The sequence below is a fragment of the Mauremys reevesii genome, linkage group 8 (genome assembly GCF_016161935.1).
Source record: "Mauremys reevesii isolate NIE-2019 linkage group 8, ASM1616193v1, whole genome shotgun sequence".
Lineage (NCBI taxonomy): Eukaryota > Metazoa > Chordata > Testudines > Geoemydidae > Mauremys > Mauremys reevesii.
This window is the reverse complement of record NC_052630.1, coordinates 107,704,008-107,731,149: the sequence shown is the minus strand read 5'-3', so window position 1 is coordinate 107,731,149 and position 27,142 is coordinate 107,704,008. Positions and strand designations below refer to the sequence as shown.

General features: G+C 46.2%; 1 protein-coding gene across 7 annotated transcripts in view; it reads left to right on the top strand.

Annotated features, from left to right (window-relative positions):
* Positions 1 to 3,077: 3,077 nt before the first annotated feature.
* Positions 3,078 to 27,142, top strand: part of KDM4A (lysine demethylase 4A) — a 41,358-nt gene continuing 17,293 nt past the window's right edge. Inside the window, exons 1-12 of one of the 7 annotated variants that reach the window (XM_039484432.1) lie at positions 3,078 to 3,345; positions 3,537 to 3,698; positions 4,971 to 5,146; positions 9,637 to 9,751; positions 11,459 to 11,652; positions 14,580 to 14,629; positions 17,158 to 17,261; positions 17,868 to 18,005; positions 19,287 to 19,537; positions 20,252 to 20,442; positions 21,320 to 21,687; positions 26,494 to 26,614. In XM_039484432.1, coding sequence (XP_039340366.1) covers positions 3,334 to 3,345; positions 3,537 to 3,698; positions 4,971 to 5,146; positions 9,637 to 9,751; positions 11,459 to 11,652; positions 14,580 to 14,629; positions 17,158 to 17,261; positions 17,868 to 18,005; positions 19,287 to 19,537; positions 20,252 to 20,442; positions 21,320 to 21,687; positions 26,494 to 26,614 — 1,882 coding nt within the window. In that variant the 5' untranslated portion in view covers positions 3,078 to 3,333. Of the gene's footprint in view, positions 3,434 to 3,536; positions 3,699 to 4,097; positions 4,119 to 4,970; positions 5,147 to 9,636; positions 9,752 to 11,458; positions 11,653 to 14,579; positions 14,630 to 17,157; positions 17,262 to 17,867; positions 18,006 to 19,286; positions 19,538 to 20,251; positions 20,443 to 21,319; positions 21,688 to 26,493; positions 26,615 to 27,142 lie in introns of those variants that run through there. The other 6 variants (XM_039484427.1, XM_039484429.1, XM_039484426.1 and 3 more) reach the window with 6 other exon arrangements.

Below are 27,142 nucleotides of genomic sequence, written 5' to 3'. Positions count from 1 at the left end.
AAGGCGGAGGTGGAACTAGTGAGGAGTGAGCATAGGTCCTGTACCTCTTTTTACCACATTTTGCCCTCTGGAGGGGAGGGCCCTGCCCTCACTTTATATGTCTCCTAGTAAAGCTAAGCAACATACTGCCCACACGCTGGCCTTTTGGGCTTCAACTGATTTAAAGGTGGTTTTTACTGGTACGTTTGGTTACTAAGACAAGAACTGGTTGCAACATTTAGCAAATAATTTCTCTGTTTGCTTCAGGAGGATGTTCGGCAGCTCCTTCCTGCCCAGTCCCAGGGTTTTTCTTGCGTTCAGCTGCTTGCATAAACATTTTCATTTGTAAACGTTCCCACTGACAGTGACTTTCTTTTGCCTGTTCTGAGCTGGCTCACGTTTGGGAGCGGAAACATTCTGGGCCCTTCAACTGAAGCTGCCTGATGCCTTCCTGCTGGTTTTAATAAGCAATCGCCACCCGAGTATCAGCCATGGCAACAAGACATTGCCCCGATTTCTCTACCTTCACGCTTCGCTCATGGTGACTCCACACCATTTACCATGGAAAATGGCTCGCATCAGCCTAATATGGAAAAGCTGGTCCAGGATGCTAGAAATGAAACAGCGTGTGCCTGCCCAATGACACACAAGCCGGAACATACACTTCTAGTTTTCTGCTATCTTGCACCCTCCCACAATATAAGAAAAGTTTTTCAGACCCTATCTGTGGAAGATTTGGGGTTCTCAGTTTGCCTCATTTGTATTCATCTCAGGTGCTAGTTCTGGCCCTTGAATTCTCCTGATTGTAATTGAATTGTCTCCTCAGAAGAGAGGCTCACCTGAGGCTTGTCTGGTTTTGTGCTGGGAAGGTTCAGCAGGACCTTCATGGCTGCTTTATGACAATAACCTGACAGCAAAGGAGACCCCCGGTGGGAGAAACGAAATAGCATCTTGGAGGGCTCATTTAGGTATGGGTGCGACCAGTCACTTTGCTCATGGGTTCGGGGCATGGTTGCAGGCTCCTTTTAGGCTGGTTATGTTCATCCCCACTGCTGTGCTCTGGAGTTTATGCATTAATAACAGGCCCTCCTTAATCTGTGATATTGCAGATCCCGCAATATTAAACTCCCACCACAATTTTGACAGTGGGAGCCCCAGCTGCCCTGGGGTCAACAGCACGACTTCCCGCTCTCAGCCCTGGGCGGTCAAACACCGGGAGCCCCTACTGTCAACAGCGGGATCCTGCTCTCAGGCCTGGGCTGCCGACAGTGGAAAATTGCAGAAAAGTCATAGACTTGATTACCGCAAATAAGGTCCATTATTACTTTTCCGCGATTTTCCGGGGCTTGTCCACAATCATCCTGCAATTCAAGTGGGGCTTTAATTATAAAGCCTTTAGCATAGCAACATAACCAGCATGTGCCCACCAAGCTTTGACGAGTATCAGATCCCGCCAGGCGTTTCCCTGGGTCATGGTGAATTTGGTGCCAGATTATTGCATAGTGTCAAACTCTGCTGAGGTTTTGTTTACACACACAAGTTGTACCAGTTTAACTAAATTGGTTTAGAAAGTGAATTAGCCAAATTGGCAAGAATCCAATAGAGTGGACATCCTTAAACTGACTGATAACAATTAGCTAAAATCAGGAAGCAACAGATGTAAGCAGAACTGAAAGTGGGCACACTTAATGTGAAATAAGTGTCCATACAATGGAGTTGCTCGTTTAACAAAATCACTGTCAAAACTCATTAGTACAACTTGTGTGTGCAGCCATGCTAGGTGTGTACATGCTGTCCCGTTCGCCCTAGTCTGTAGCCAGAGCTGGGTGCCGCCCGATTGCTGATATGGACTCAAGGAAGACGAGCTCCTTGTGCCGAGCTCTGCAGACCTCTGCTGGCATGTGCCCTGTGGGGCCAAGCCTCTGCTGGCTCTAAAGGAGACGGCACGAGGCCTCAGCCAGTTAGTACCCGGGGGCCAAGCCAGCGGGACCATCGCGTGAACCCCATGATGAGAGAACAACTAATGGGAACGATGCAGAACAGACTGAATAACTCTGGACTCACCCTGGCCCTGCAGACCACACCAGCAGGTACCCACTTGCCCCCAGCACAGGGGCAGGGCTCCCCCTCCCCCTGGCCCTCCGCCGTACAGGGGCAGGGCTCCCCCTTCCCCTTCCCAGGGCCCTCCCCCGTACAGGGCCAGGGCTCCCCATCCCCCTCTCCGCCCCCCCCCGTACAGGGCCAGAGCTCCCCCTCCCCCTCCCCAGGCCCCCCCCCAGCACAGGGACAGGGCTCCCCATCCCCCTCCAGGCCCCGTACAGGGCCAGGGCTCCCCATCCCCCACCCCGCCCCCCCCGTACAGGGCCAGGACTTCCCCGCCCCAGGTCCCCCAGCACAGGGACAGGGCCCCCCCCCAGCACAGGGGCAGGGCTCCCCGACCCCCTCCCCAGGGACCCCCCCGTACAGGGGCAGGGCTCCCCAAAGCCCACCCCACCCCGTACAGGGCCAGGACTCCCCCTCCCAGGTCCCCCCACAGGGACAGGGCCCCCCAGTCCCCAGCACAGGGACAGGGCCCCCCCCCCAGCACAGGGACAGGGCCCCCCAGCACAGGGGCAGGGCCCCCCCCCCCCCCCACCCCCCCCAGGGGCAGGGGGCCCCATCCCCCCCCCCCCCCCCCCCCAGGCCCAGCACAGGGACAGGGCCCCCAGCACAGGGCAGGGCTCCCCCCCCCCCTCCCCAGGGCCCCCGTACAGGGACAGGGCTCCCCCTCCCCAGCCCCGTACAGGGCCAGGACTCCCCCTCCCCAGGGCCCCCCCCCAGCACATGGGGCCAGGGCTCCTGCCCGCCCCCCGTAGGCCTTCCGCCGTAGGGAGCCTTTTTGGGCCTGCAGTTCCCTAGCAACTGCGCCCCACAGCAGGGGGCTCTGTAATCTGCCTGGCAACAACCTATTCTCCTTTCTGATTGGCCAACTCCTACCGCCCCGTTTAGCTGCGGCTCTAATTCGTATTGGTTGGAATCGCAGGCTGCGCTGTGATTGGCTTAGACCGATGGAGAGGGCGGGAGGAGGTCGTGCGGTGGAAAGCCGCCCGGCGGATTCTTTATCTGGCGCTTTGAGAGGAGGATACATCTCACGTCGCTGTAATTTCACATGACGTGACATCGTCGCGCGCAGCCGCATATCCATCCGCGCCGGAACTGATTTCGGGATGCGGGAGAGGTTGGTTCGCGCTGGCCGCGGTGGGGGCGACGCTGGGGGAAGAAGAGGAAAGTGATTGGCAGGTGGGCTCAGCCAATGAGAAGGCGCGTCTGGTGCGGACCCTGTGGCGATTGGCCCGCAGCGGCACTGCCTCACCAATGGGATCGGAGGTTGGTTCGGGGCGGGGGACACTGTTTTCTCTTTCCTTCTTCCGAGTGGCGGCGGGGCCTGGCGGAGGGAGCGCGGGCGCCGGGTGAGGTGAGGCGGAGCGGGGGACGCCGCCGGCTGCGGTCCCGGTCCCGGTCTCCCGCGGCGGGGCGGGGCGGGGCTGGCGCGCGCTGACGGCTCCGCTCTCGCGCAGGTGGTGCGCGGCCCGGGCGCGAACATGGCCGCGGAGCCGGAGAGCCCGAACCCCAGCGCGCGCATCATGACGTTCCGCCCCAGCGCCGAGCAGTTCCGCGACTTCAGCCGCTACGTGGCCTACATCGAGTCCCAGGGCGCCCACCGCGCCGGGCTCGCCAAGGTGAGCGGCCGCGGGGTCCCAGACAAAGCCCGGGCCCCGCATCGCTTCCTCCGAGCCCCTTCCCGTAACCACCCGCCCGCCCGCCGCTTCCTGCCTCGGCCTGCGCCAGCGCCCGGCCTGCGGGCGCCGCTTTTCGGAGGGGCGGTCCCGTGTTACCGCCCGGCCGGGCCAGAGCCCGGAGCCCGCTGCCTGCCCCGGGCTGCGCGCTGCGCCTCGGTCTGTCTGCGGCTCGGTGCTGGGGCCCTGCCGCGCACACACCGCAGGGCAGAGACCGGGAGGGGGGGGTATCGGACCAGCTCCAGCTGGCCAGCGACAGGCTTCCCGAGCTCACAAACCGTCATTCAAAGCCATGCTGAGAAGTTTGACACCTTGCTCCCGTTGCATTGGTTCCCTGCTGACTGAATAATCATTGTCCTCTAGGTAAAGCTCCCCTCATAGGCAGGGTTTTCTGTGCAGAGTGAATTTTGTTACGTGCACCAATAAGTGATGCGTGACACATCCCCTTCTTATCGGTGCACATAACACAATTAACGTGGTGGGGGTGGGCCAAGGGGTTTGGAGGGCGGGAGGGGGCTTGGGGCTGGGGCAGAGGGTTGGGGTGTGGGGGGATGAGGGCTCTGGATGGGGGTGCAGGCTCTAGGGTGGGGCTGGGGATAAGGGGCTCAGGGTGCGGGAGGGGCTCTGGGATGGGGCAGAGGGTTGGGTGTGTGGGGATGTGGGCTCTGGGGTGGGACCAGGTATGAGGGGTTTGGGGTGAGGGACGACGACTCAGGGCTGGTGCAGGGGGCGAGGGCTCCGTCTAGGGGTGAAGGCTCCTGGGTGGGGCCAGGGATGAGGGTTAGGAGTGCGGGAGGGGGCAGAGGGTTGGGGTGTGGGCTCTAGGGTGGGGCCGGGGATGAGGGGTTCAGGGTGTAGGCTGTAGTGGGGAGAGAGGACTCCCCCCAGCCCCCTCTCGCCGCAGCAGCTCTGGTCTGGGGAAGAGGCGCCTTTCCCCGACAGCTCGGGCGGGGCTGGGCCAAGGGAGAGGCTCCTCCCCAGCTGGCCATGGCAAGTCTGGGGCAGGCCCACAGTGGGGAGGGGGCACTCCTCCCTGCCGGCAGCAGGTCCGTGCTGGGGCCGGTGGGGAGGGGCACCTCCTCCCGCCGCAACCCTGAGCCCTTGTGCGGGGGCTTAATAGTCAGCTGTGCAGCCGCACAGCTTAGAGGGAACTTAAGCTCATAGGTTGAATTTATACATTTTCTGATCTTTGCCTTTTATTCTGTGAACCATCAGGTAATTCCCCCAAAGGAGTGGAAACCGCGAACATGCTATGATGATATTGATGAACTGGTCATCCCGGCTCCAATTCAGCAGGTGGTGACTGGACAATCTGGCCTCTTCACACAGTACAACATCCAGAAGAAGGCTATGACTGTCCGGGAATTTAGAAGAATTGCAAATAGTGACAAGTAAGAGTGTTTGTGCCTGCAGTTTCTTACAAATGTGGGGCTTTTGCATCCGTTACTATCACATAGCTTTCCCTCTATTTAGTGTATAGTTAAATGGATTCTCTTGGGTAGAGGTATGTAGCTTTAAAGAAAATGTCAATGATAACAAAATTTCAGTAACAAAATGACAATGCAAAAATGGCATATTAATTAACACATCTGTCCTGCTACACTTTACTTCTGTTAGTCTTGAAGACAGTGGAATTGCACAAGGGTCGATAGGATAATTTGGCCTGGAGAACCTTTATTACATAATAATGAGCATGCTGGGTCAGACCAGTGGCCCAGTATCCTGACTCTGACACTGGGCAATGCCAGATGCTTCAGAGGGAATGAACAGAGCAGGGCAGTTACCAAGTGATCCATCCCCTGTTGGCCAGTCCCAGCTTCTGGGAGTCAGAGGTTTGGGGACACCTGGAGCCTGACCATCTTGGCTAATTGCCATTGATGGACAGTATCCTCTATGAACTTGTCTGATTTTTTTTTTTAAGCCAGTTACATTTTTGGCTTTCACAACATCTCCTAGCAACAAGTTCCACAGGTTGACTGTGTGTTTATGTGAAGAAGTGATTCCTTATGTTTACTAGGCAGCAAGTTTAAAACAATTTAATTGGGTGACCTCTGGTTCTTGTATTACATGAAGGGGTAAATAACATTACTTTATTCACTTTCTCCATACCAGTCATGATTTTATAGACCTCTCTCAGGTCCCCCCACCCCCCAAGTCATCTTTTTGTAAGCTGAACAGTCCCAGTCTTTTTAATCTTTCCTTGTATGGAAGCCATTCCATGCCCCTAATCATTTTAGTTGCCAATTTGTGTACCTTCAATTCTAATTATCTTTTTTTGAGATGGGGCAACCAGAACTGCAGAAAGTATTCGAGATGTGGGCATACCACGGATTTATATAGTGGCATTATATGTTCTGTTCTGTTTTATCTATATCTTTCTGAAAGATACCTAACATTGTTAGCTTTTTTGACTGCTGCTGTACATTGCATAGATGATTTCAGAAAACCATCCATGATGACTCCCAAAATCTCTTTCTTCCGTGGTAACAGCTAATTTTTCCCTTTCGTTTTGTACATATAGTTGGGATTATGTTTTCCCATGTGCATTACTTTGCCCTTACCAACTTTGAATTTCATCTGCCATCTTGTTGCCCAGCTACCCAGAGTTGTGAAATCCCTTGGTAACGCTCTGCCGTCTGCTTTCAACTTAACTATCCTGACTGATTTATGTATTGGCTGCAAACTTTTCCACCTCATTGTTTGCTCCCTTTTCTAGATCATTTATGAATATGTTGAACAGCACTGATCCCAGTACAGATCCTTGGGGGACCCTGCTATTTACCTCTCCCTTCTGAGAACTGACCATTTATTCCTACCCTTTGTTTCCTGTCTTTTATCCAGTTACTGATCCACGAAAGGGCCTTCCCTCTTATCCCATGATTGTTGAGTTTGCTTATGAACCTTTGATGTGAGACCTTGTCAAAGACTTTCTGAAAGTCCAATTGTATTATACCTACTGGATCACCCTTGTCCACATGTTTGTTCCCTCCCCCCCCCCCCCATCATTCTAACAGATTGGTAAGGCATGATTTCCCTTTACAAAATTCATGTTGACTCTTCCCTGACACATTGTGTTCATCTGTGTGTCTGATAATCCCGTTCTTTGTGATAATTTCTACCAATTTGCCCGATACTGAAGTTAGGCTTAGTGGCCTGTAACTGCCAGGATCGACTCTGGACCCTTTTTGAAAAATGGGCTTTACATTAGCTCTCCGCCAGTCATCTGGTACAGAAGCTGATTTAAGTAATAGGTTACATACCGCATTCAAGTATCAGAGAGGTATCGGTGTTAGTCTGGATCTGTAAAAAGCAGCAAAGAATCCTGTGGCACCTTATAGACTAACAGATGTATTGGAGCATAAGCTTTCGTGGGTGAATACCCACTTCATCAGACGCATGACGAAGTGGGTATTCACCCACGAAAGCTTATGCTCCAATACATCTGTTAGTCTATAAGGTGCCACAGGATTCTTTGCTGCTTTATATCACAGTCAGTAGTTCTGCAATGTCATGTGAGTTCCTTCAGAACTCTTTGGTGAATATCATCTGGTCCTGGTGATCTGTTACTGTTAAATTTATCCGTTTGTTCCAAAACCTTCTCTGCCGACATCTCAATCCTAGGACAGTTCCTCAGAGTTGACACCTAAAAAGAATGGCTCAGGTGTGGGCATCTCTTTCACAACCTGTGCAGTGAAGACCAATACAGAGAATTCAGGTAGTTTCTCTTCAACTGCCTTGTCTGTCTTGAGTGCTAGCACCTTGATTGTCCAGTGGCCTCAGTAATTGTTTGGCAGGCTTCCTGCTGCTGATGCACTTAACATTTTTTGTTTTTTTGCTGTTAGTTGTTGTCTTTTACCATAAGAACGGCTGTACTGGGTCAGCCCAAACATCCATCTAGCCCAGTGTCCTGTCTTCTGACAGTGGCCAGTGTCAGGTGCCCCAGAGGGAATGAACAGAACAGGGAATCGTCGGGTGATCCATCCCCTGTCGCTCATTCCCAGCTTTTGGCAAACGGAGGTAGGGACACCATCCCTGCCCATCCTGGCTAATAGCCATTGATGGATCTATCCTCCATGAATTTATATAGTTCTTCAAATTCTTTTTTGATCTGTCCAATTATATTCCATAGTTTATGCTCCTTTCTGCTTTTCTTCAGTAGGATTTGATTTCCAGTTTTTAAAGGATGTTTTTTTGCCTATAACTGCCTGTTTTGCTCTGGTTAACTGTGGTGGCATTTTTTTGGTCCTCTGAGATTTTTTTTTATTTTTTTTTAAACTGATGTACAAGAAGGAAAGGATGCAAATAGACCTGAAGTCCCTATGTATAGTTGAAGGCCAGAAGAGACCACCAGATCGTCTAGTATGATACCAACACCAGCCACCACTTGCTAACCAAACCCAACAACCGAAATTACAAGTAGTTTGCAGGGCTGGAAATTAGGAACAAATGGTTCTTCATGATTAACTGGTTTCAGAGTAGCAGCCGTGTTAGTCTGTATCAATGAAAAGAACAGGAGCACTTGTGGCACCTTAGAGACTAACAAATTTATTTGAACATAAGCTTTCGTGGGCTTCAGCTCACTTCTTCGGACACATAGACTGGAACATATAGTGAGGAGATATATATACATACAGAGAACATGAAAAGGTGGGAGTTGCCCAACCAACTCTAAGAGGCTAATTAATTAAGATGAACTGTCAGCAGGAGAAAAAAAAGTATGTGGTGATAATCAAGATAGCCCATTTAAGACAGTTTGACAAGAAGCTGTGAGGATACTTAACATGGGGAAATAGATTCAATGTGTGCAATGGCTCAGCCATTCTCAATCTCTGTTTAAGCCTAAATTGATGATATCTAGTTTGCATATCAATTCAAGTTCAGCAGTTTCTCATTGGAGTCTGTTTTTGAAGCTTTTCTGTTGCAAAATTGCCACCTTTAAATCTGTTACTGAATGACCAGAGAGGTTGAAGTGTTCTCCTACTGGTTTTTGAATGTTATGATTCCTGATGTCAGATTTGTGTCCATTTATTCTTTTGCGTAGAGACTGTTCAGTTTGGCCAATGTACATGGCAGAGGGTTTAACATGATTAACTGAGCGCCCTTGACCTAGAGTTATTGAAAGAACACAAATTTGGAATCCAACAATGCTATTTTTATAGTCACTTACTCATAAAACTTGAGTTTTAGCCATTTTATTGCAGTGTTTGAAACCCCAAATTTGCATTACTACACTAGTTCCTGAGTCCCAGAAAGTGAAATTCTCATTAGTTTCCATTGTTCTAGCTGAGAGTAATGTGAAAAGTAAACTAGACTTGCATGCTACCGCTACTTTACAAAATAATTGTTAGTAAATTAACTTTTTGAAAATATATTATTCCCTCACAAGATATGGCTTGAGGACTAAAGAAGGAACTAATAAAATGCTCATTATTCCATTTTGTACAGTGCAGGTTGTTCCTTTAAACAGTAAAGGATAAACTATCTGCTTTGCAAAACTTGCAACTTGCTGTGGGAATTATGCTGGGGATTAGTATTTCAGTAGCACCTACAGATCCCAGCTAAGGTAGGGGTCCCATTTTGCCAGACACTGTACAAAAAGCGGGCGAGGAAACACAGGCACAGAAGTGAAATGACTTGCCCACTGTCACACAACAGGTTCTGGCAGAGCAGGAAATAGAGCCTGGGTCCCCTGACTTCCAGTCCAGTGCCTTAGCTGCTAGGAGATATGCTAGATATGCCTCTTTATTCTTTCATTAACTTTTTGAATATAGCCTTCTATCTGCTTTCTTAATTCTGTGCTGTTGTTCTAAACTCTAATGTAGTGAGTTGCAAAGTTTTTATTGATTAAATGAGTTGATGAAACAGCTTTTTTTTTAAATAGGTACTGCACACCCCGATATACTGACTTTGAGGACCTTGAGCGGAAATACTGGAAGAACCTCACTTTCAATGCCCCCATCTATGGTGCTGATGTTAATGGCACGCTCTATGAGAAGGTGAAGGAAAATGCTTTGTCTTCTAGTAACATAATCATCCTTGTGAATCTTGATAGGGTTTATCATGTAAACTCTCTGTCCTGGAATTCAGCTCTGCAAAGTTTGAGGTATTTAATGGAATTCATAGCAAACTTCTATCTTCTGACATATATTACCTGGGAGATGCAATCAGTTGTACCCCTAACATATTTGTCATTTAACCAAAATTGTTGAGGCTAACTATAAGCCACATCACTGAGAGTATTTATGTTTATCCATTCATTGTAATACAGTTGGAAACTCCTGGGAGCCAAAATTAATTAAAAATATAAATATAGGTAAGGTACAAAGCTGACAGTAGTGCTAATGTGCTTACGACTACAAATGAGCTTGAAATGGAGAGTATCAGGAAGCACGTATCGCCTATGTACCCTGCTGCTGTACACCGTACTGTGGGGGACTCTTTGTAGTTTGATAACTTCATTGTGGTGTGACTCACCCTGATAGCTGTGACATGCTGATAACCATCAGAACTGAGTGCATAATCTTGCAGCCACATTTGGCTGTAAGAGTTTTAGACTAGAACAGTAGTTTTCAAACTGGTCTGTAGCCCTCTGCGGGTCCTCAAACTGTCTAAGGGGTCTATTCCAGTCTTTTAACAGGGGGTTGGAAGGAAACACAGTGGTAGGAAGGAAAACGTGACAGTTCTGGATGCTGAAGTCCTCTTCCCATTGGACAGGACCGGTATAGTGGGTGGTGGTGCATGCTTTCTATACCTGTCCTGAGAGTCTGTGTGGCTCACCCTGAAGTGTTTGTCTCTAGAGCAGGGGTGGGCAAACTGTGGCCTGTGGGCCGGATGCGGCCTGTCAGGGCTTTGGATCCAGCCCGCGGGATTGCCACCCCCGTGGCCCCGCGGGTCCCGTGCTGCTCCCGGAAGCGACTGGCATGATGTCCCTGCGGCCCCTGGGGGATGGGGGAACAGAGGGCTCAGAGTGCTGCCTTCGCCTGCGGCTACCTCCCCCGAGGCTCCCACTGGCTGGGAACGGGGAGCCTGCCTGAGCCCCTATGTGCGCTGCTGCCACCCTGGAGCCGCTCCAGGTAAGCGGCGCCAGGCCAGAGCCCGAACCCCTCCAGCACCCCACAGTCCAATCCACTGCCCTGAGCCCCCTGCCGCACCCTGCACCCCAACCCCCTGCCCATAGCCCCCTGTCGTATTCCGCACACCCTCCTGCACCCCAACCTTCTGCCTTGAGCCCCCTCGTAAGCCCTGCACCCCTCCTCCGCCCCAACTGCTTGCCCTGAGCCCCTTCCTGCACACCACACCCCAGTCCCCTGCCCCAGCCCGACGTTCATGGCCCTGCATGCGATTTCCCCACCCAGATGTGGCCCTCAGGCCAAAAGGTTTGCCCATCCCTGCTCTAGAGTCTGGGGGATTTCGGACTCACATCATGCACGTCCCTCTGATTTCTGGCCTTTATGCTGAGATGTTAATGAGGGGTGTGATTAGTAGCAGTTAAACACAGGCTAATGGAAAATGAGACTTGTATTTAAAAAGGGGGGGGGGGGAGTCACTGGGAGGTGAAGACTTCGAATTGGTCAGTAAAATTGAAAAAGCAAATCTCTCTGTCTCAAAGTACAGAGTGATGTAGGGGAGAGTTAGATAACTGATGTCTTGCTAACATGTTGCTTTCCTTGTTTCTTGCTTAATATGAGCTTCATGTTTTGCAGCATGTACATGAGTGGAATATTGGCAGGTTGAACACAATCCTGGACGTAGTGGAGAATGAAAGTGGCATAACCATTGAGGGAGTCAATACCCCTTACCTCTACTTCGGCATGTGGAAAACCTCCTTTGCCTGGCATACTGAGGACATGGACCTCTATAGTATTAATTACTTACACTTCGGAGAACCCAAGTCATGGTAAGGTTTCTTGGAGCAGCCTCCAATAGTTTATGGTATTCTCTCTCTAGTAAATCTTGGAGTCCCTCGATAAATGAGGAGGGACAGATGGACAAACAAGGGATAGAGATTACTAGGAAAATAGTGGGGTTTTTCCTCTGTCTCCTCAGGCTACTGCTCATTTACTCCCTGGGAATTCTGTGCCACTGCGCATGTGCATAATTCATGTCCCCCACAGATTTCTTTGCTTCCCTGCAGAAAAATTACTTCTGACGAGTAAGCCAAGGGAAGCTACAAGAGAGGTCATGTGCCCCTCCCCAGCAGTGCAGGTGCATCATTTCATGCTCCCGCAGCAGCTGGTGGAGACGTAAATAACCACCGGGGGGTGCAGGGCTGGGGACACCCTCATACCTTACGCCGGGGTTAAGCTCTAATCCTGGCTTGAGTGGGGAAAGAGGAGGATGGGACTTCCTCTTCCTCTTCAAGGAGTGGCCAGGGCTGGGACACACCCACCCCAGGAACCTCTCCCAGCTGCAGGAAGCTTTGTACTCTCCCACTTCCTGCCACTATCACTCCTTGGCCACAGGAGGGGTCACTGTACAGGGAACTGCTCCCCCGTCTGCCCAACCCCTGTGCATCCCCAGATCTCCCTCACTGAGCTTCTCCCCTTGCGTCTGGAGCCGCCCTGCACCCAGACTCCCCGCAGAGCCCCACCCCTCCCTTGCATCCAGACCCCTGCTAAGCCCCCTGCACTTGAACTCCCCACCCCACTGAACCCCAACCCAGCTGCACCCGGACTCCTATCCCACCAAGCACCACTCCCCCACCACCTAGACTTGCCATATCAAGTCCCAACCACCTTCACCTGGACATCTCTGCAGAGTCCCATTCCCCTGCGCACACACCCATGAGCCCCTCTGCATCCAGATTCCCCAGGCCGCTCACTGAGCCCCTGTGCATCCAGATTGCCCTAACAGAATCCTCTCACCCCACACCTGGATCCCCCCCCCCACACACTAAGCCCCTCCACACTTGGATCCTGCCAGGAGGAGCCTGCCCAGCCCACACCTGGATCGGGGGTCAGGGCTGGGCATGCATGTGTGACTCCGTCCCTCTTGCTTTGTATCTTGGTGCACCTAGTGTGTAGAAACATGTAGCACCAGTAGTGTGGGAACAGAAGGATGAGAACTGTTGAGCTAAATTATACTAGACCTACCAGAAAAGCCTCTCACCTAGGTAATTTTAAGGTCATCGATGAAAAGAGTTAATTGTGTTGCACCTTAGAACTTGATTGCAGTTGATTATTGAGACCAATGAATGGTGGAAATTCTCGCTACTTAGTGCTATTGTTTCAGTTGGGGGCAATTCATTACTGCAGCAAGAAGGGTTAGAAATTGTTTCGGGGGGGGTGGGGGGAACAAAGTGTAGAGTACATGAAAGGAATATGCATATCCTTAAAGTGCAAAGCTTGTGTGAGTGCTTTATCTTCTTAACCCCTTCCACACTAGTACTATGTTCGCTAATGTAGGTCCAACTTCTCCCTCTTTGTTATGCCTTTTGCTGCACAAACATGCCATGATTTCAAGTATTTCAGAGACTTCTCCCCAGACTTTTGCCTAAGCAAACAAGAGATTTGATATTTTAGAGGAAGTGATGACCAATTATTGGGTTATTTTACGTAGAATGCAATAGCAACATGTGCTTGATAAAACACTCTTACTACAATTTTTATCAAACTAAGCAAATGTGTAGTGAGAAGAATTAAATAAAGCGGAGCCTGGTGGACAGACAGTTAAACTGATCAGCCTGTTGTAATCCTCAACAGTGAGGGGGATTTTAAATTCCCCTTGTTGTAACTTAAAAAGGGTGGTGGGTCATCCTGACCTAAATGCTTTTCTTCTGTATTTGGAGGTTTCCAATGGGGAGCCCTCTCACGCTGGAGGAACTGTGCATTTCCAGCACAGGGCACGGGAGAGTAGGGAAGCACTCTTTGATAGGAGTGCTTAGAGTGTATGGTTAGGAATGCCTTAGAAAGAATGTCAAGTATCAGAGGGGTAGCCGTGTTAGTCTGGATCTGTAAAAGCAACAAAGAATCCTGTGGCACCTTATAGACTAACAGACGTTTTGCAGCATGAGCTTTCGTGGGTGAATACCCACTTCTTCGGATGCAAGTGGTGGAAATTTCCACCACTTGCATCCGAAGAAGTGGGTATTCACCCACGAAAGCTCATGCTGCAAAACGTCTGTTAGTCTATAAGGTGCCACAGGATTCTTTGTTGCTTTTAGAAAGAATGGAGTCCTTAGGGTTGCAGTTTGGTACTCTTGTCAAGCATGATATTTTCTGTAGTGCAGACACAGCATTGGAGCTGGATACTTTTCAGTGACGGATATCTGCCAGGAAGGGCATCTATAGCAGAGGTGAAATTAAACATTGCTCTTTTTCTCTGTTTAGTGTGAATCCAGGTGGGAAACTGGCTTTTCCAGTGAGGGAGAATAAACTATGTAGGGGGGTCTTCTGGGAGATCCATGGGCTCCCTTGTATTACCTGTGACTCAAACAATGTTCTCTTCCAGCAATCTGTCTGCAACTAACAGGAGGCTCAAATGCCAATTTGAACTATCAGGTACATTTCCCAACTTGTTCATGTTGGAAAGCAGCTGTTTGAGTTTCCAGGCTGTTGAAGAGACAGAAATAGATGGATTTTTCCTGTATGTAACACCGTCAAATCAATACATGTCACTGGCCTAACCGATCATTTCACCAGTAATTCTCTTGTCCGTCCTTAGAGAAAAGAGAAAATTGAGTGAGCTAATATAGGTTGGTGGGATAAGTAGGCAATCTACATCTTGCTGACTGTTCTATATTTGAAGTTGTAAGTGGATTTTTTTTTTTAAAGAACCAAACTCTTTCTTGTCCCCTTTTTTACTGGTTTGCTCTTGTGACTGCAGGTATTCCATCCCTCCAGAGCATGGGAAGCGACTGGAGCGACTTGCCAAAGGTAATCATTCAGTTCTTCTCGGTCCTGATCCTACACTCTGCCTCTTACATGGGGTGGGGGGATAATTACCATAGGCTTCAGGTCTCTGCCAGACTGTAACTGCTTACCGTATTCATGTGGGTGTGGACCATAGTTCTGTATGTGGTGATACAATTGTTTTCATAACTTGTCACTTGATAATATGGGGTTATTTTTGTGTGTTTCTTTCTATAAGAGGAACACTCTAGACAAAAGTGTTTTATAAATTAAAACTAAGGCTATAAAAACTGTACTCACTCCACTGTTCATGTTCAAGTTTTTGCCCTTAATTAGCTTGGACTATGGAATTAGACTGGTTAATCTTGCATTCTGCATGATGCACAACCATGAACATAAGAACGGCCGTACTGGGTCAGACCAAAGGTCCATTGGAAAAAATAACCCCAACTATACATACAATATGATGGGGGCTAATTTAGCTGCAACGAGTCAGGAAAAAGATCTTGGAGTCATCGTGGATAGTTCTCTGAAGATGTCCACGCAGTGTGCAGAGGCGGTCAAAAAAGCAAACAGGATGTTAGGAATCATTAAAAAGGGGATAGAGAATAAGACTGAGAATATATTATTGCCCTTATATAAATCCATGGTACGCCCACACCTCGAATACTGTGTACAGATGTGGTCTCCTCACCTCAAAAAAGATATTCTAGCACTAGAAAAGGTTCAGAAAAGGGCAACTAAAATGATTAGGGGTTTAGAGAGGGTCCCATACGAGGAAAGATTAAAGAGGCTAGGACTCTTCAGCTTGGAAAAGAGAAGACTAAGGGGGGATACGATAGAGGTATATAAAATCATGAGTGATGTGGAGAAAGTGGATAAGGAAAAGTTATTTACTTATTCCCATAATACAAGAACTAGGGGTCACCAAATGAAATTAATAGGCAGCAGGTTTAAAAGAAATAAAAGGAAGTTCTTCTTCACGCAGCGCACAGTCAACTTGTGGAACTCCTTACCTGAGGAGGTTGTGAAGGCTAGGACTATAACAATGTTTAAAAGGGGACTGGATAAATTCATGGTGGCTAAGTCCATAAATGGCTGTTAGCTAGGATGGGTAAGAATGGTGTCCCTAGCCTCTGTTCGTCAGAGGATGGAGATGGATGGCAGGAGAGAGATCACTTGATCATTGCCTGTTAGGTTCACTCCCTCTGGGGCACCTGGCATTGGCCACTGTCGGTAGACAGATACTGGTCTGGATGGACCTTTGGTCTGACCCGGTACGGCCGTTCTTATGTTCTTATCTAGCCCAGTATCTGTCTACTGACAGTGGCCAATGCCAGGTGCCCCAGAGGGAGTGAACCTAACAGGCAATGATCAAGTGATCTCTCTCCTGCCATCCATCTCCATCCTCTGACGAACAGAGGCTAGGGACACCATTCCATGAATTTATCCAGTTCTCTTTTAAATGCTGTTATAGAACTAGCCTTCACACGCTCCTCAGCTAAGGAGTTCCACAAGTTGACTATGCGCTGCGTGAAGAAGGACTTCCTTTTATTTGTTTTAAACCTGCTGCCTATTAATTTCATTTGGTGACCCCTAGTTCTTGTATTATGGGAATAAGTAAATAACTTTTCCTTATCCACTTTCTCCACATCACTCATGATTTTATATACCTCTATCGTATCCCCCCTTAGTCTCCTCTTTTCCAAGCTGAAGAGTCCTAGCCTCTTTAATCTTTCCTCGTATGGGACCCTCTCTAAACCCCTAATCATTTTAGTTGCCCTTTTCTGAACCTTTTCTAGTGCTAGAATATCTTTTTTGAGGTGAGGAGACCACATCTGTACACAGTATTCGAGGTGTGGGCGTACCATGGATTTATATAAGGGCAATAATATATTCTCAGTCTTATTCTCTATCCCCTTTTTAATGATTCCTAACATCCTGTTTGCTTTTTTAACCGCCTCTGCACACTGCGTGGACATCTTCAGAGCATGCCATTGCTTATGGGTTTTAATAATACAAGATTATCATTAAATCCCCATGAGCTGTCTTCATTGATTCTTACTAAAATTTCAACACCTGGACTGTTCATATTGTTTTTGTTGAACTTCTTCTTTAAAAGGCTGCATTTTGAACATAAACTACTTGGTTGCCATGTATTAAAGACTTACTTAACTTTCCAAAATAGGAAGTTACCCATCCGTTGCTGTCACTTGAATTTGCTTAAAAGGCAAGAAAAGAATATGCAGACTCTTTTCTCTCTTGATAAAGGTTTCTGTTGACTTGGGGAAGGTAACTGCACCCCATCCCCTATATTGTACAGAAGGCCTCTTTCAGACCTGCAGCTATATCTGCTTAGGTCACCAATCTGATTTCTGACCATGTCTTCCTTACATAGTATCGTCCAGAATGGAATACACCTATTCTAGACCAGAGACAACATACTTTGTGTGGGCAGTAACTTTTCTACTAGAGTACTGATTAACTAACTTACTCTTTCTCGATTGCAGCAGCAGAGTGTTCAACATCTCTCCATACCTTTCTTTAAACAGGCTTCTTTCCAGGAAGTGCCCAGAGTTGTGAAGCTTTTCTCCGTCACAAGATGACCCTCATCTCTCCATTGATATTGAAGAAATATGGCATCCCATTTGATAAGGTGACGGGAGAAGGCCTGGGATACTTTTAAGTACAGCAAATTCAGTCAAAGGTTTCCAGAATGTCTGCTGGGTGGCAGGGTGGGGATTTCTGAGGAGGGCAGATGAGAAGGGATTTATTTTTTTAAGCTAATTGTCAAAAGAAAATTTTTAAAATATAAATTCTTATGCACGTGTGGCTAAGACTTCTAGAAGTATGCACACTAACCTGTATCTTCTGTGGTCTTGGGGTGTCTGACCTTGTCTGCTTATGTAGATGAATTGCTGAGGACCTGTGTTTTGCCAACAGTTTTCTGTTGTATATTCAATACTGTGCTATCAAGACTAGTTTTGAACTGTAGTTCATTACACTGCAATAGGGGACCTGAGTAGGGCATGAATCTATTTGCTTGCCTGGCCAGGATAGCTTGAAATAAACATTTTAAGTCATTTTGTCGTCTTTGCAATTTTACCAGCTACTGCTGAGTGAGTCTCTCCAGCATGGTAAGGAAACAGTGAAAATTCTTGCATAAGAGGAGAGCAAAGGCAGCTTATATATCAAACCCAGGAGAATGAGAACTGTTTTTTGTGAACCAGTTAACAGTCTGCATGGACTTCCCTTCTTTTAGGTGACACAGGAAGCTGGAGAATTCATGATAACATTCCCTTATGGTTATCATGCTGGCTTTAATCATGGGTTTAATTGTGCTGAATCTACCAACTTTGCTACTCTTCGGTGGATTGAATATGGAAAGCAGTCTGTGTTAGTAAGTGGTCTACTGTCTTTGTTTTTTTGTTTTTTTAATTGCATATGAAAAAAACCCACTTTGGTGTATTTTTGACAGCTGATTCTTTGACTGATGCTCTAGAAGAAACCATTGTTTCTATCTAATATAACTATAGGCAGCAGAGTCAAATGAGCCTCTTATCTAATGGTTTGGTGCCCATTTAGAGTCTGGGCAGCAAATAATGGAACATCGATCTCTTCCTCTGGATATATCAGGTCGGATCATGTTAAGGGTTTAGAGCATAATAGATTTAAACCTATAACGGCTGTGTAAGGCTGAGGTGGTACTGGAAGGTTGCACATTATGGCATGGTCTTAGGCCTAGTCTAAACCGTTTTTGTACTATAGCTATTTCTCTTAGAGATGTGTTTTTTGTACTGAGGTAATTAAATTGGCATAACCCCTAGTGGGACATTATAAAGGTGCCTTATACTAGTATAACTTATTCTGCTTTCCTTAAGGGAATAGACTACATTGGTATAAACACCTTTATATCAATATAACTGGTTGTACTGCCCTACCTCTGCTAGGATAGTTAAAGTGATACAACTTTTGTGTGTAGACAAGCCCACAAACAGAATGCTGTTTGCCAGAGGATTCATCTAAAAAAATCTATGAAGTGCTAGAGCCTGTTCAGTCCAAACAATCGCTCCCTCTCACCACCATGCAGACTATCCTTACTTTCCCACCCTGGACACACACTCAGTGCTTGAGATTTGCTAGCCCTGGAATTAACTCTGGACAAGAGGGGTCAGCTTTTAGCCACTAAGCAGAGAACTTTTGAAGCGAAAGACCTGTCCATGGACCCAACTGCATTGTCATCCAAGCTACAAAAGTTATTTAAGCTTCATCTCTGCAATGTAAAGATCAGAGGGCCCAGAGCAGAAATTTCTGTGAATGAGGAGTTCCAGCAACCTGCAAATTGGGTTGATGCTGTTAACTAAGTGGATAACTCCACCAATAGGCTGATACACTCTGGCCTGGTTTTTCTTCTTGGCTAGCAACCTGCTCCCTCTCCTTGTTTCTGTTCTTTCATTTTTGTTGATTTCCTTGCATGATCTTAGACAAGCCATTTAATCTTTGTCCTCGCTGATTCCCCGGTTATAATAGGTGGACAATCCTGACAAGGGAGATTTTAGATGTGAGAGTCTCACCACTTGGAGATATTTCGCATCAGTTGAGCTACAAAAGAACAAAGTGGTATTGGGTTGGAAAATAAAATGCTTGTGTAATTGGCCTAGTGTCTTCTGTGCAACTGCAGTGCTCATGTCGGAAGGATATGGTGAAGATCTCCATGGATGTTTTTGTGAGGAAATACCAGCCAGATCGCTACAAGCTCTGGAAAGCTGGGAAAGATGTGACTGCCATTGACCACACTCTTCCCACACCAGAGGCAGCAGAGTTCTTCAAGGGGGAGCTTCTCCAGAAAGTCAAGAATGGGAAGCAGTGCAGTGAGGAAATAGAACCTGGGGAGTCGTGTAAAGAGGATGTGGACATGGACGAGAAGAAGAGGTATGTCACATAGTGATGAATGCTTCCCTGTTCAACGACAAGCCAGTGCAACCTGTTGCATTGGAATGCTTTACGTTCCTATGGAACAGTAGCAGCTGGGATTGGGCAGGTTCCTGTCTCAGGAAGAGGAGTTGCTTTTCACTAAAGTGGTTAGGTCCAAGCTGATGTGTGTCTGTCAGGGGAGAATTGACAGGGAGCCGTACAACAGCACTAGCTTGGTCCACCATGGTTTGCCTACTTGGGTCATTGCTGTGCAAAGCCTGAAGTTGGGGAGCAGTGCTGTATGTTGGAGACCAGAGCAAAGCAACATTCTGGTGGGATTGTGGAAACATTCTCCATGGCCAAATTCCAGCAGCGCCAATGCTGGAGCTGCCATGATAGTACACAATTCCTATTCATTGTTGCTTAAGGAATAGTTGAACAGTGATGTCTAAGCTAGTGGCCTTGAATTTTACTTAAGGGGAGGTGATGTCTCTGGATGTACTCTGGCATCTGTTAATCATACATTGAGAGGCTGAGGGAACGTAAGGATGAGTGGTACTACACAAGGCTATTTTGGCATAGCCAAGAGAGTGCATGGCTTGCCCAGTGCTGGTTTCTAAAAGTCCTGGCATCAGGCATATGACCCAAACCAGGTGTTTCTTGAGGGTACTGACCTGACTTTTCACTTAAGTATTCTGTGTCATCAACCACTTGTGGATTTGTTTTCTGCAGTCTGCCCAAGCATCGCATAGGAACCAAGAGGCATAGGGTCTGCCTTGAGGTGCCCCAAGAGGTGAGTCAGAGCGAAGCCTTTCCTAAGGAGGAGCTGAGCTCTGTGCAGTATGAGGTGGAAGTGGCAGAGCCTGCTGTCAGACCCACTAGTGAGCTTGTGCAGCAGGGTGAAGATGGACTCCCAGTTGCAGGTAATTGCTTCTCAAGTTCCATCTTACTGTATAGTATAAGTTTGTGTTTTAAAGGTCTGACAGATCAGAGGCACTGGTGCTGAATCCAGGTCATTCCCTCTTAAATAAGAGGCCATTTGAGTTTGTCAGTGTGTCACAAAGGCCTGTTTGAACCTTGACAAGCAGTGTGTTTGGAATATTCATGTGTCTGGGGTTTCCTTCTCCAGATTCCCTCTTTAGGAGGCTTTCAATGTATTGCCCTCTGCTCCTGGGTGTGTGGCATTTTTGCCTCCACCACTGGTTCATATGGAGACCACTGCTTGTTTAAATGATTTTGTTGGCACCAGACTTGTAGAAGGAGACCAACGTGAGGAGGGTGGAGGGAGGGGAAGAACAAGGGTGCAGACAACGGTCTTGTGGCTGCTTGGATGATTGAAGATGTCCTTGGAGCTTCTTATTTCCAATGAGCCTCAAAGGAAAGAGGAAGTGTTTGAGATTTTTGCAAGAAAGCTGGCCCTTCTAGCTTCAAGACTTCTCTAGTCTTTCCACTTCTTCCTTTCCCTCTGTCTAGAAACATACTGGGTGCTTCAACAGTCCTGGCCAGAGAGCTTCTATGGCATTAGACAAGTGACTAGACAGAGAGGAAAAGGGCAAGGGTCAGTCGCTCAGTAAAGCACGTGCATATCTTACTGTAGGATCCTGCCTGCTAAGCAGTGTGTGAACCACCTAACAGGATGCTTCAGCCAATCAGCTGCTGTTTCCTGATTGTGCATTTCATTCCTTCTGCACAGCCAGCAGCCTCCTGTCTGGTGGTTGTCTTCTCCGTCACTTCCTGGTGTCTAATTCAAGGCTGTCTCCAAGCTGCCCTGACTTCATCAACAATCTATCTTTGTTTCAGATTATGTGGATTCTTCAGAAGTCAAATTTGAAGAACTGAAAAATGTGAAACTGGAGGAGGAAGAAGAGGAGGAAGAGCAAGAGGCAGCTGCGCTGGATCTTTCCATTCCTCATTCAGTCAATTCCACCTCCGCCCTCACTGCTTCTAAGCAGAGTTCAGCTTTCAGCCTTCAGTCCAGCTCTCCAGCATATTCTACTTCTTCAGACTCTGAGTCAGCTGAACTATTGCCCAGGCGAACTCTTGGCCAAGCCAGGGTTCTTACTGTCCATAGCTATGCCAAGGGAGATGCCAATGGCGCTGACAGTGAACATGCTTCAGGGAAGAAAACCAGCCCTACAGCCAGTGTGAATGAACAGGAGCTTGCAGAGGTATGAATGGCAGCTGTTCATCAGAAAAGTTCAGACCTGCATTATGCCAGGGTGAATTGGTGGGTTTGTTACATTGTGTCTGTCTGTTGCACTCACACTTTTGATTCTACTGGGGTCAGTACAGCAGATCTCCTTGCTTGGTAATTTCTGTCATTTAATCTTTACAATGGGACCTGACTGTAATTTAATTTAAATTATCAACCAGACCATCAATGTTTCGGTATTGTCACATCACAAATTGGATCAAGAGAAACCTTTTTTTTTTTTTTTGGATGTATACTACTACAAGGGACACAAGTCAAAAAATCACACATTTCGAAAACCAAATTTCTTTATCACCTCAAACCTCTAAAGTGAACATTTCAAAAAAATTTCAGGTTGATAAAAGGGGTCCTGGGACCAACAACATATGAGACATTAGTTAAACCCTTGTTTTATTCATGTCACGTTATTGCTGTCTTATATCCAGTATAAATAGCCATCATTAAAACTTGTTACGTTTTTACTAAACTCACAGAAAAAAAAAACGAGAGAGAGAAAGAAGAAAAAAATATATATATATTAAAAAAAAGATTGGGTCTAAATTAGCTGTTACCACTCAAGAAAGAGATCTTGGCGTCATTGTGGATAGTTCTCTGAAAACATCCACTCAGTGTGCAGCGGCAGTCAGAAAAGCGAACAGAATGCTGGGAGTCATTAAGAAAGAGATAAGACAACAAATAGCATATTGCCTCTCTCTAAATCCATGTTACGCCCATATCTTAAATACTGCTTGCAGATGTGGTCGCCCCATCTCAAAAAAGATATATTGGAATCAGAAACAGTTCAGAAAAGGGTGACATAAATGATTAGGGGTATAAAACAGCTTCCATATGAAGAGAGATTAATAAGACTGGGACTTTTCAGCTTGTAAAAGAAACTAAGGGGGGAATATAATTGAGGTATCTAAAATCATGACAGGTGTGGAGAAAGGAAATAAGGAAGTGTTGTTTACTCCTTCTCATAACACAAGAACTAGGGGTCACCAAATGAAATTAATAGGCAGCACATTTAAAACAAACAAAAGGAAGTATTTCTTCACATAACACACAGTCTGTGAAACTCTTTGCCAGAGGATGTTGTGAAGGCCAAGACTCTAACAGGGTTCAAAAAAGAACTAGATAAATTCTTGGAGGATAGGTCCATCAATGGCTGTTAGCCAGGATGGGCAGAGATGGTGTCCTTAGCATCTGTTTGCCAGAAGCTGGGACTGGGCAACAGGGGATGGATCATGTGATGAGTCCCTGTTCTGTTCTTTCCCTCTGGGGCACCTGGCATTGGCTACTGTCGGAAGACAGGAGACTGGGCTAGATGGACCTTTGATCTGACCCTGTATGGCCGTTCTTATGTTCTATAAAAAATTGAAATTAAAATGAAAGCAATACAGCTTCTCTTGTTCCACTTCCCTTTTGTTGGATAGTCTTTTATAGTAAGAAACCCTTTCTTTAGTCTTTCTAAATGGTTTTACTGGTGGTATTTTAGGGGGGAGATTTTTAGTTCAGGTAGCTTTGAGTTGGTGGTGCTGAAACCGGCTCAATTATCCTTTAAAACAAAATATCACAGATTGATCAAGTGAGCATGTCTTGATCAGTCTATGTAAACCCCAAAAATATAAAATTCAGTACACACTTGGTGTCTTTAAAGGGCCAGATTTACAAAACTAAAAAGTTATTGACCAAATCAGGAACATGCATCCAACGAAGTGGGTATTCACCCACGAAAGCTCATGTGCCAATACGTCTGTTAGTCTATAAGGTGCCACAGGACTCTTTGCTGCTTGTATAAATGGTATTGGTCCATTACTAGATGGAAGTTGTAGAATTGTCAATAGTGAAGAAGTGTTCATTTAAATATTTCTGTTCTGTATTTGGGGTGGAGCGGGGGATTCAGATGTGTGCGTACATCACAATGAAATACTTCTCATTCCAGTAGTAATTCAGGAGGATGTTAAACAGCAGCTACTAAAGGTAGACCTCTTTAAATCAGCAGGTCCAGATAACTTGCTTCTGAGTTTATTAAAAGAGCTGGCCAAGGAGCTCTTTGGACCATTAATGTTGATTGTTCAGTAACCCTTGGAATACTTGAGAAGTTCCGGAGGACTGAAGGAAAACTAGGTAAATGGGATGACCATAATAATTATAGGCCTATCAGTCTGACATTGATCCTGGTCAGAAGAATGCAACTGCTGATACAGGACTTGAATAATAAAGAATTAAAGGAGAGTAATTAATGCCAGTTAACTGGGGTTTATGGAAAATAGATTGTCAAACTTTTTTTTTTTTTTTTGAGGAGAGTATGTTTGGTTGATAAACATAATAGTGTGGATGTAATTAATATACATAGGCTTCTGTAAGGCATTTGATTTGGTACCACATGACAGTTTGAATAAAACTAGAACAGTACAAAGTCAACATGAGACAAATTAAATAGATTGAGAACTTGTTAACTGATAGGTCTCAAAATGTAATTGTAAATGAGGAATCATTAAGCAGTTATGTTTCTAGTCGGGTTCTGCAGGGATCAGTTCTTGGCCCTGTGCTATTTAATACTTTTATCAGTGGTCTGGAAGAAAATAAGCATTCATATGCAAAACTTTATTTGTAATGACCCACAGATTTGGGAGAGTGATAAATAATAGGACAGGGCACTGATACAGAGCTGTCTGGATTTCTCTTCAGCTGGGTGCAGGCAACCAATACATGATTCAGTACAGCCAATATAAGGTATACTTACAAGATGGCGGACTCTATTCTGGGAAGCAGGGACTCTGAAAAGAACTTGGGTCATGGTGGATAGTTGGTTGAACATATGTTCCCTATATGATGCTGTGGCCTGAAGGGCTAATATAACCCTTGGATGTATAAAGTGGAATCTTGAATAGGAAGTTATATTACAGAGGTTCTCAAACGGGGGGTCGGGACCCCTCAGGGAGTCACAAGGCTATTACATGAGGGGGGATCATGAACTGTCAGCCTCCAACCCAAACCCTGCTTTGCCTGCAGCATTTATAATGGTGTTAAATATATAAAAAAGTGTTTTTAATGTATAAGGGGGGGTTGCACTCAGGCGTGCTATGTGAAAGGGGTCACCAGTACATAAGTCTGAGAACCCCTGTTATATTACATCTGTGTTTGGCCCTGGTGTGACTACTACTGGAATACTGTGTCCAGTTCTGGTGACCACAATTCAAGGATGATGATAAATCAGAGAGGGTTCACAGAAGAGCCATGAGAATGATTAAAGGATTGGAAATATGCTTTATAATGAGAAAGTCCAGGAGCTCGGTCTCTTCAGTTTAATCAAGAGAAGGTTAAGGTGTGATTTGATCAGTATATAAGTACCTACTTGGGGAACAGAACTTTGATGATAGAGGGCTCTTCAGCCTCACAGAGAAAAGTTCCAAGAAGATCCAATGACTGGAAGTTGAAGTTAGCCAAATTCAGACAGAAATAAGGCTCACATTTTTAACAGTTGGGGTAATTAACAATTGGAACCATTTTTGAAGGGTTGTGGTGGATCCTCCGTTACTGGACATCTTTAAATCAAGATTTGATGTTTTTCTAAAACAGATTCTATAGTTCAAACAGGAATTAATTCAGGAAAGTCCTACTGTGTGTTATACAGGAGGTCAAACTGGATTACAGTGGATCTTCTGGCTTTATAATCCATTAATCTTTGGAAAGGGGAGAGAAATCTTCTGTTTGCATCCTAGCCACAGAGAAATTACAGACTTAGCATGTGGGCTTATCAACTACACAGAGATCTGGCAAACTTTCACCTGTGTCAGGTTGTTTAAGGCATTGCTTTTAGCTCCTTTTCTGATCCCAGGCTCACAGTAATGTTGCAAAAATTGGAGTGATCTGAGCAAACTAAGCCAATTTCTTGCCAGGAGGGGGGAAAAGGTGCAATAAGGGGGGGAAGAAGAATGATGGAAGAAGGTGGATGACAATAGGAACCTTGGGGTTATACTTGAGATGTTCATGATTTTAGCTAAAGCCAGAAGTGGTGTAGTGAGATCATCTGGTTACTTCTCTCTGGTTTGATTTAATCAGGACATCTTTTAGGATCAATATGGCAATAGTAAACAATGTTGCATTGGATCGTGGGCTCCCAGGAGACAGTGCTGGGCAGCACCAATTCTAATAGCAAAGCTCATTCCTTCCAGTCCAGGCATCCTGCTGACTTTTTTAGTGTCATGCGCTTATCCCCCCCCAGATAAGTGATATCCAGAAGATCGTGGCAGTCTCAGCCTTTAACTCGTCAAAACACACTTAGGTGACTTCAACTGTAAATGTGTTCTCCCATTTCTAGAATCTTTCAGCATGTCTTCATATCAACCCAGGATTTTACCGGGAACGTTGAAGACCCCTTATCACTGTTTTTAACTTAAACAATCCAGTTTGCTAGTGTGTCTTCAGCTTTAGCTTGCCTTATGTAAACAAACTTGTATAATGGGCTGAATTAGGACTTGTGTAACACAACAGATCTAACTTTTCACCATTAATTGGTGACTGGTTAACTGTGTGCATTTCACTCTGCTTGAACAATGAAAACTGTCTGGCTGTCCTATAGCAGTACAGTGCTAAAATACTTGGGTTTCAAATACTTTTGCAAGCATAAATCCAAAGTTTAATATACATTATGGAAATATTTCTTTGTTTTAGTGTCTTATAAAAATGCCCTCTTTTTTTAAACTTGTTTTGGGCCAAAATGGATCTGACTGGCTGTAACATGATGATTGCTGAGTTGCTGCTTTGCCTTGTCCAGGTGGCGAAGGAGTACATGAGATCAATGAAAGAGAGTAAAAAGTCAAAGGTTCGTCGCCAGCCCTTGAGCAAACTTCCTCGTCATCATCCTCTTGTGGTTAAAGACTGCATCAGTGATGATGGTAAGTTCTACATACTTTAGTCGGGTAGGATTCAGCTATCTGGGGAAACCTTGGATGGGAAGGTAGAAAGGGGGCTCAAGATATGAGGACAATATGGTACGTTCCATGAGATAACTGAAGATATATGGGAGGCATCTAGGCATGTGTCTTTTCTCTACAGCCTAGGAGAGGTTCTTAGTTCTGCTTGGAACTCCTGCTTCATTCTCAAGTGCATGACCTCAGCAGTGGAATTGTTTCACTTTCCCACTACTACAGATTCTTTGGAATCTGAATATTTTTTTCCAGTCACAGAAAGTCACAACTGTGCATACCAGTCAAACTCTAAACATATCTGAACTTCATTTCTGTATTCCACAGATGCTTCCTTAGAGCTTTCCAATAATACACTAAATATCCATATTTTTTTAAAATACGGATATTGTTGACTGACCATTTAGCCTGTATATGCTTTGGATCTGATTAAATTGTAGGCTCCAAGGAGCCGTGTGAAGGGGTTCACCTCACTACAGGTGCTCCTCCTTGTGATTG